At 37.6% G+C, this 10,007-nt stretch overlaps 1 protein-coding gene across 1 annotated transcript in view; it reads right to left on the bottom strand.

Annotated features, from left to right (window-relative positions):
- Positions 1–2,617, bottom strand: part of LOC118767126 (QRFP-like peptide receptor) — a 33,009-nt gene extending 30,392 nt beyond the window's left edge. The window contains exon 1 of the mRNA XM_036511193.1: positions 2,474–2,617. Coding sequence (XP_036367086.1) covers positions 2,474–2,487 — 14 coding nt within the window. The 5' untranslated portion in view covers positions 2,488–2,617. The remainder of the gene's footprint in view (positions 1–2,473) is intronic.
- Positions 2,618–10,007: the final 7,390 nt, after the last annotated feature.

Here is a 10,007-nt window from a genome sequence, read left to right on the forward strand (position 1 = left end):
CAGTTTCCAGTATAGTGGTTAGGCAACTACTTAACTTGGTAGGTTTACTAATTATGGTATGCAAATGTAAGAGAAATTACGATAAACACAAATTCATGTCATTTGTTCCGACATAGGTCTCACCAGTGTGATTGATTGGAACCCTGCATTGGTTATTCTTACCCCACAAAGTATATAAACACTGCAGGCGCGTGCTTAGGACTAAATAATGTAAACTTGCGTTTATCGTAATGTCTCTTATTTACACATTTATCGATCAAACTATCTATCTATCTATCTATCTATCTATCTATCTATCTATCACTCTCTCTCTTGTTCTCTCGCTCTCTCTATCTATGTCTGTCTGTCTGTCTACTTATCTATCTATCTTTATTGTATATATATAAAACACAACACACACACACCCACACACCACACACACACACATACACACATATATATATATAATATATATATATATATATATATATATATATATATATATAATATGTATATATGCGTTCACACATGTATATTTATATCTTTATTTTCATATAATATATATGGTCATCATGTCAGCTGAAGGCGAAGGAGAGACCGAATGTATAAATAGATGACCCTGTTGTCTAAATAGATTAATTATGCCTTACAGTAGGCGACATTTGCAAATTTGTTCCAATAAGATTAATTAATTTTCTTTGCGCCTGATATTCATTTAACAAATTTAATCAATAACACTATTTGATCTCTTTGGAATAAAATTTAAGCCAACATACTTAAATATTTATTTCTCACCATGTCTTTCCTTCTACTTAATCTTACTCTTTCTTCTACTTTTCCATGTGTTATTATCGGGAAAATGGCGGTGATTCAAAATGTTATGGCTGTTTTGACGATGTCGTTTATTCTCTGCTAAATCTTGACGTAGGAGAATTGTACTGTAACTATTCTGCTTTTCTAAGGAAGTATGCAAGCTTACGTTATCAAATTCGACCTTTTCTTATTAGATGGTAAAATACAATCTGAAGATTTGGGTTTAGTTTCATGTACTTCAGAACTCGTAGAGCATTCTCTATTGTTTGTTAACTTATCGGTGCGTTTTAGCAAGATATCCAGGTTATTATTATCACTAGGCGATGGCTTATTATATTTGACAAGACGTTCGCAATGATCTCAAACGACCCAGCTAACTCATGCATTTAAACAAGTCGCAAGAGGCCAAAATATTCATCTTACATATATGCTCAAGATAGCTAGATCCAGTCTCTCACATTTACCATACAATACCTATTTCTTTGCTACCCACAAGGGGCTAAACACAGAGAGGACAAACAAAGACAGACAAACGGATTAAGCCGATTATATCGACCCCAGTGCGTAACTGGTACTTATTTAATCGACTGCGAAAGGATGAAAGGCACAGTTGACCTCGGCGGAATTTGAACTCAGAACATAGCGACAGACAAAATACCTATTTCTTTACTACTCACAAGGGCTAAACACAGAGAGGACAAACAAGGACAGACAAACGGATTAAGCCGATTATATCGACCCCAGTGCGTAAATGGTACTTATTCAACCGACCCCGAAAGAATGAAAGGCAAAGTCGACCTCGGCGGAATTTGAACTCAGAACGTAGTGGCAGACAAAATACCGCTAAGCATTTCGCCCGGCCTGCTAACGATTCTGCCAGATCGCCTACCCTACAATACCATTCTATAAATAATCAATCACATCATCGAAATCTCAATGCTGCGAGGTAATTCACCATAAACTCGAGACAGCGTAAATAAATAGGCATTATATTTGACAGAGTAATCTGGCCGCTAACGGGTTAATTCTATCTAATTCACAACATTCGGTTGAAAATATGTATCGACTTGTAGATGACAGATTATAGAGTTCGCTATTGTATGCAAAGAATTCACAGCGTAGGAGATTTATCATGAGTAGGTACGAAATAAAACCTTTATATATACGTGTGAAGTCGAGTACCACAGGATTTAAGTTCAGAAAATGAGCGACCAGATATATAGCAAATAAATAAATGTTTCAGGTAAGAATGGTCTCTGTTTGTTTCATTGTTATTGGTCTAAAGATCTATAAAGGCCTCGGTCAAAATCACATATGACCATCTCATTGTTTTGTGTATCGAGATATATAGTAGGCTATTCTACACTGCTGCTGCTGTCTATGGCCAGAAAATATCTATCTATATATATAATTAATAAGTTTGAAACTGGAGAGACTCAATGGATATAAATTAATTTATTAATTAACATTGCCTACAATTGTTTCACTTCACAGCCAATTTAAATTACAAGACATATATAATAATATATGTTTGCATTTTGAGTACCCTGGTTGGAAGATCTTCAGGGCAAAATGGACATTGCAGAATTTACATTTACAGTTGAAATACTCCAACAGACCATATACCCGCGCGCACGCACACACACTCAGACACGTATACATAAATGCTTTTTCTACATACCTCTCGACGCTCATGACTGTTAAGGTGGTCACCGAACAAATTGCTGATACGTTCTGAAGATAATACACTGCTTTGCACAGAAATTCTCCAAACTCCCAAGTGAAGGTGAAGAATGTGGCGAACTGAAAGGGAAAGCAAACACCATTGAGAGTTATATATGCAAACATGAATACACAAACACATACATACATACATAAATGCATACACACATACATACATGCATGTACATATTTATCTTTGCGCATACAGTCGTCCTGTAATAAATGACAGTGAATTCAATACTCTCTTTTACTCTTTTACTTGTTTCAGTCATTTGACTGCGACCATGCTGGAGCACCGCCTTTAGTCGAGCAAATCGACCCCGGGACTTATTCTTTGTAAGCCCAGTACTTATTCTATCGGTCGCTTTTGCCGAACCGCTAAGTGACGGGGACGTAAACACATCTGCATCGGTTGTCAAGCAATGCTAGGGGGACAAACACACAGACATAACACACACCACACACACACACACACACACACACACACACACACACACACACATACACACACACACACATATATATATATATATATATACATATATACTACAGGCTTCTTTCAGTTTCCGTCTACCAAATCCACTCACAAGGCATTGGTCGGCCCGGGGCTATAGCAGAAGACACTTGCCCAAGGTGCAACGCAGTGGGACTGAACCCGTAACCATGTGGTTGGTTAGCAAGCTACTTACCACACAGCCACTCCTGCGCCTATTAAGCTTATTTAAAAAAAACGTGATCACGTGACCGACCAGACTATCAGATGCTGTTACACATCGCTGGTCACAATGTGCTTTTGCATTGTTTAAACCTTCCAATCACGCCACCCCGCGGTCTATGCAAGCAGATCGACATTTTCCCCACTAATCGAAACCGGAGACTTGAGCAACGTAAAATGAAGAGTTTTGCTCAAGACCACAGCGTTTTCCCTGGTTCGGGAATCGAACCAAAGATCTAGCGATCGTGAGCGCAACAGCCTATCCACTAGGCAAGGCGCTTTCACATTTAAAATAATAATGGTCCCAAATTTTCGCACAAGGCCAGCAACATCGGTCCAATTCTCTGTAGGTACGCATTTTATCGACTTCGAAAGGATGAAAGGCAAAGTCTGCCTCGATAGCACTTGAACTCAGAACATAAACAAGTACTAAATGCCGCTAAGCGCTTTGTCCGGCTTGCTGACCATTCTGCCAGCTCACCACCTTAATAATAATAATAATAATAATAATAATAATAATAATAATAATAATAATGATAATAATAATAATATAATAATAATGATAATAATAATAATAATAATAACAACAACAACAACAACAACAACAATAATAATAATAATATCAACAACAACAATAATACACATAGTTGAAACGCTGTTTGATTTTTCTTTTCAGTGTTGAAAGTTAATCATCTGACTTCTATTGCGCGCGCACACGCACGCACACACACACGCACACGAACACACACATTCAGATAACCCCCTTTTACATACACACACATATATTCACACAGAGTTGAAACGCTGTTTGATTTATTTTTTCAGCGTACAATTTTCATCATCCCACTACCAAGTATAACATCACCCCTTCCTTCCTTATTCATCTATTATCCCTTCCTTTCTATTCATAAACACAAGAGTATTATTATAGTAGATTATCTCGGTAACCATAGGAACTATAAAAAAATACAAAGCCCAGCAACACCACCGGATCATTCTACACATTTGTGTAATTTTTCGCGCAATTTCACTCAGTCGTTTCACCGCGAATCCCAAGACAGAAAATATACAAGAAAGTACCGTCAATGCCAAATTTATATATATATATATATATGTATTTTTTTTCTCTCTCCTTGTTTTTTTTCTGTGTATCTTTCTGTCGAAGAGCGTAGGCTCGAAACGTAAAAGACTTTTTCTATTTCTATTCCTGAGCGCTATACTAATACATTTGTTTGTTTGTACTCCACTTACCTTCGTCTTTTGTTTATTTTCGTAAACTTTCCCGTTATATATATATATATATATTATATATATATAATATATATATATATATGTAAACGCACGCGATTCCAGGATGTTTCCGTCCATCAAATTTACGCCGAAGGCATTTGTTAACGAGGGACTATAGTAAAATATACTTGTCCAGTTTTCCACACAGTGAGATTGAACTTGGAACTAGGTGGTTGCACAGCAAGCTTCTTAACCACGAAGCCATACTGGCGTATATCTAAAATCTATACTTAAAATACACAAAGCTGTGTTTGTTTCTAAATATAGATATCCAATATTTGTAACAATCGTAGCTTTAAATTTCTTGTAAAAGATATTCTCGAATCAATATTTCTTTATATATAACCAATTGCCGATAAATAATCAAAGAACAATACAGAATTGACAAAACCTTTGCAGAAAGTATCAAAGTTTTATTAAAATTTTGTTTTTAGTTCCAAATATCTTGTTCTATAAAAGATTTAATTAATTTTACATATCTTCTTTACATTCTGATGCTCAAAATCAGCCGCGGTCAATTTTACTAATTAATTGTATATATGTTCTGTATGAATTTCCAATTATTTTTCTCTTTCTAGTTCTCCCAAGGCAGTGAACTGGCTGAATTTGTCGGGACATCGGATTAAACGCTCAGCCCCGTTTCTTCCGGCTCTTTACATTCTGATGCTCAAAATCAGCCGCGGTCAATTTTACTAATTAATTGTATATATGTTCTGCATGAATTTCCAATTATTTTTCTCTTTCTAGTTCTCCCAAGGCAGCGAACTGGCTGAATTTGTCGGGACATCGGATTAAACGCTCAGCCCCGTTTCTTCCGGCCTTTACATTCTGATGCTCAAAATCAGCCGCGGTTAATTTTATTTTCCGCCCTTTCGATCTCGATAAAATAAGTATCAAGCACCGGAACCGGTTTAATCTATTTGACCCTTCTACGCAAAATTGCTTGTCTTATGCTAAAAGTAGAAAGAATTACTTTTTTTTTTATTAATACGCGAATCAGCAGACTCTTGGGGGAGCCGGATAGAATGCACAGTGGCATTTACTCCGGCTCTTTACGTTCTTTATGCCGCTTTATTCTTCCTAATTTAGGCACAAGGCTTGCAATTTTGGGAGAAATAAGCAAGTCGATTACGCACAACACTGGTACTTTATTTTATTTATCCTGGAAGGATGAAAAGATAAAGTCGATCCCTGCTGAATTTGAACCTTGAACGCAATGAGTCGAAGTAAAAATTGCTAGTCATTTTGTTAAATGCTCTTACTATTCAGCAAAATACCATGCCGACCTCGGCGGTAGTTTAACACAAAGCGTAAAGATCCGGAAAAATGCTGCAAAGTATTTTGGTCGACGCACTAACGATTCTGGCAGTTCGGCGCCTTGCTGGATGCAATAATAACGGTTTCAAATTTCGGCACAAGTCCATCAAGTTCGTGGGGTGGATAAGTTGATTATATAGACATCTCTGTTCAAGTTCAACTGGTACTTTTTTTATCGATCCCGAAGGGATGAAAGGCAAAGTCAGACTGGAGGAATTTGAACTCAGAACCTAATAACAGACGAAATGCAGCTAAGCAGTTTCTCCGGCGCACAAATAATTTTGACTGTTCGGTGCCTTGCCAGATACCATAATAATGATAAGAACCTTTTATTTGAACACATGTGGTGACCTTACTGATAGAATCTGAAATGTCATTACAAGTTTTTATGCAGAAATTCTACTGAATAATCCATCGATATCCTGTTCCGTGTCACCAATGCTTTCAGCACATGTTGTGATATTTCCTGGCAGTAATAGAAGAATATGATAATTCCGTTTGGAACATCTATATTTTTAGGAATTAAGAGGCTCTTGGGTGATACAATCTAAATAGCTATTTCACATGGATCTTTTATCGAATTTCCAAATTTGTCTCCAATAATATCATCTTCGTTTTGTATTCTTGCAGTCTGCATACTGTAGTATGTTCCTCAAAAGTCACAGCATTTGGTGGAATTTAATCGCAATTTTTAATCTCATGATTAAAGCAGTGAGCTGCCAGAATCGTTTGTGCGTCAACCATATTGCTTAGCGGTATTTCGTCTGCTGCTACGTTCTGAGTTCAAATTCCGCCGAGGTCGACTTTGCCTTTCATCCATTCGGTGTCGATAAATTAAGTACCAGTTACGCACTGGGGTCGATGTAATCGACTTAATCCGTTTGTCTGTTCTTGTTTCTCCTCTCTGAGTTTAGCCCCTTGTGGGTAATAAAGAAATAGGTATTTCGTCTGCTGCTACGTACTGAGTTCAAATTCCGCCGAGGTCGACTTTGCCTTTCATCCATTCGGGGTCGATAAATTAAGTACCAGTTACGCACTGGGGTCGATATAATCGACTTAATCCGTTTGTCTGTCCTTGTTTGTCCTCTCTGTTTTTAGCCCCTTGTGGGTAGTAAAGAAATAGGTATTTCGTCTGGCTCTTTACGTTCTGTGTTCAAATCCCGCCGATTTGAATTCTGAATGTATAGGGCTAGAATAAATACTGCAAGATATTTTCTGACACTGTAACGAATTTGCTAGATCGCCGCCTTCGTGAAAATATATTCTTTGTAATTTCGACCCAAAGCCAGCAATTTTGGTGGCAGGAACATGTCGATTACCACAGTTTCAGGTCGCTTGTTTATTTTATCTTCCTCCGAAAAGATGAACGGCAAAGTTGATCTCAGAACGTAAACGGCTTGAAGAAATACCGCAAAGCATTTTGTCTGACGCGCTCATGAGTATACCAGTCGCCGCCTTTTAATTCTTTCTAATTTTGGCACACGGCCAGTAATTTCAAGTCGAAATCATTGACCCCCACTTCTTACTGGTATTTTATTGATCCTGAAACAATGAAGGACTAAGTTGACTTTGATGGTATTTGAACTCAGAATGTAGAGACGGAACAAAGTCCCCGCATGACATTTTCCATAATTGCACACGGGCATATAGCGTAGTGGTTAAGAGCGTGGGCTACTAACTCTAAGATTCCGAGTTCAATTTTAGGCAGTGTTTTAAATAACATCAGCAAAAATATACCTTAAGTTGGGTTCAAAATTCCACCAGCCAGGAAACCTGATGAGAGCTAATCATCCGAAACGTTGTTTGTAACAACAAGTCTTCCAGCTCACCGCCTTCGTTTAAAATTATGAAAATGATTTTAAACAGTTATGAAAGTAAGTTATCTATAAGTGTGTGTATATGTGTGAAAACATAGAAGAAGTTATTCTGTTCCATATTTCAGTGCATTATTTACATTGGACGGATATGTGTCCTCATTTGCTTTGCTGTTACCACAACGTTTCGGATAATTAGCTCTCATCAGGTGTCTTGGCTGGTGGAATTTTGAACCCAACTTAAGGTATATTTTTGTTGATGTTATTCAAGGCACTGAATGAAATTGTACTCGAAATCTTAGGGTTAGTAACCCACGCTCTTAACCAATACGATATATGCCCGTGGGCAATTATGGAGTGAATTTTAGGACTTATAAACCTAGTATTTTATCTTTTCTTAATACTGGTTCCCATATTCTACTCATATCAGCACTAGGTCTGCTAAGGAGGTTATCGTGTCCTAGCATATGGGAAAGAACGGAGACAACCTCCCTCTGTGGAATGAAGTTAAAATAATAGACAGAGAACACCACTGGAAAATACGAAAACTAAAAGAGGCAGCACATATGCTAGGACACAATAACCTCCTGAGCAGACCTAGTGCAGATAGGAGTAGCATATGGGAACCGGTATCAAGAGAAGATAAATTACAAGGTTTATAAGCCTTAAAATTCACTCTGTGATTAAGAGCGCTGGCTACTAATCTCAAGATTCCGAGTTCAATTCCAGACAGTGCCTTGAATAAATAAATAAATAAATAAGGCGGCGTGGTGGCAGAAACGTTAGCACGCCGGGCGAAATGCGTAGCCGTATTTCGTCTGCCGTTACGTTCTGAGTTCAAATTCCGCCGAAGTCGACTTTGCCTTACATCCTTTCGGGGTCGATAAATTAAGTACCAGTTACGCACTGGGGTCGATATAATCGACTTAATCCGTTTGTCCCCTCTTTGTTCAGCCCCTTGTGGGTAGTAAACAAATAGATAATAATAAGAAATAGATAATAATAGTCAGAAAAACAAATAAACAATGATAATAATAGTTAGAAAAAATACCCAGTGTTGGGTTGAAAATTCTACCAGGACACCTGAGGAACGTTGTGTATACATGCCGTTTCCAATAACATTACTAGTATATTGAATTTTGCTCAATCTGGAATCGAAACCTGATGTAAAGGAATCTCACCTCTCATCGTCACCACTACGGTTTTACACATATTTGTCTTACTAATGGAGCGCACAGTTTAACCGATGTCATTTTATTCAATGTTTTATGGCCAATTTTGCCTGAATTTATTAAATTATACATTTTACAATAACTTTTGTACATTTACTTTTTTTTTCCAAATCGCATTAAAATTTCACGAAAGCGAAATCCGACTGAAAAGCAATTATAAAATGATATTATTTTTTAAAATTATACCTTATTAATAACGCCGCATTAACAAGTTCCTAGCCAGACTCCCAGGAGGGCAATTTCAAACTAATACATGCCAATGAATTAAAATTTTACGATTTAACACTTCTTCGCTCCCCTTCCTCCCATTTCTTATGTTTATGTTTTCCTTTTCCTTATATTTGTTTTTCTTTTGATCTGTATTATCTCCGTGTGGGTGGCGAAGTCGAACGGAAAAGGTCGAGCGTCAGTCTGTGTTGTAAAGTATTTGTTGGAAAGAAAGCCCTGTCGTACTTTTGACACGATCACTTTCAGGGTATTTTTTTCTCTTTCAATTTTTTTTCTCTTTCAATTTCGATACCTACGTTTATTTATTTATTCTTTTATTTGTTTCAGACATTTGACTGAAGCAATGCTAGAGCACCGCCTTTACTCGAACAGACCGTCCTCGGGGCTTATTCTTTGTAAGTCTAGTACTTTATTCTATCGCTATCTTTTGTCGAACCGCTAAGTTACGGGGACGTAAACACACCAGCATCGGTTGTCAAGATAGAGTGGTGGGGACAAACAGACACACAAGCATACACACACACACACACACGTACACACACACACTCACACATATATACGATGGGCTTCCTTCAGTTTCCGTCTACCAAATCCACTCACAAGGCTTTGGTCGACTCGAGGATATAGCAGGAGACACTTGCCCAATGTGCCACACAGTGGGACTGAACCCGGAAGCATGTGGTTGGTAAGCGAGCTACATACCACACAGCCACTCCTGAGCCTATAGTCTCTTTTTTTTGTTTACCGAGAAAGTAATATTTATCCTCACTTAAGTGGGAATAAAAATTAATACCACCCCTGTTGCTAATATATATTTTTTAACAAGCCCATTGGCTAATCGCGACACCAGGTTGGATGTCTATCATTGATAAGACCAAGGAAGGTCAAAATCCCGTG

This window comes from Octopus sinensis, linkage group LG19 (genome assembly GCF_006345805.1).
Source record: "Octopus sinensis linkage group LG19, ASM634580v1, whole genome shotgun sequence".
Taxonomy (NCBI): Eukaryota; Metazoa; Mollusca; class Cephalopoda; order Octopoda; family Octopodidae; genus Octopus; species Octopus sinensis.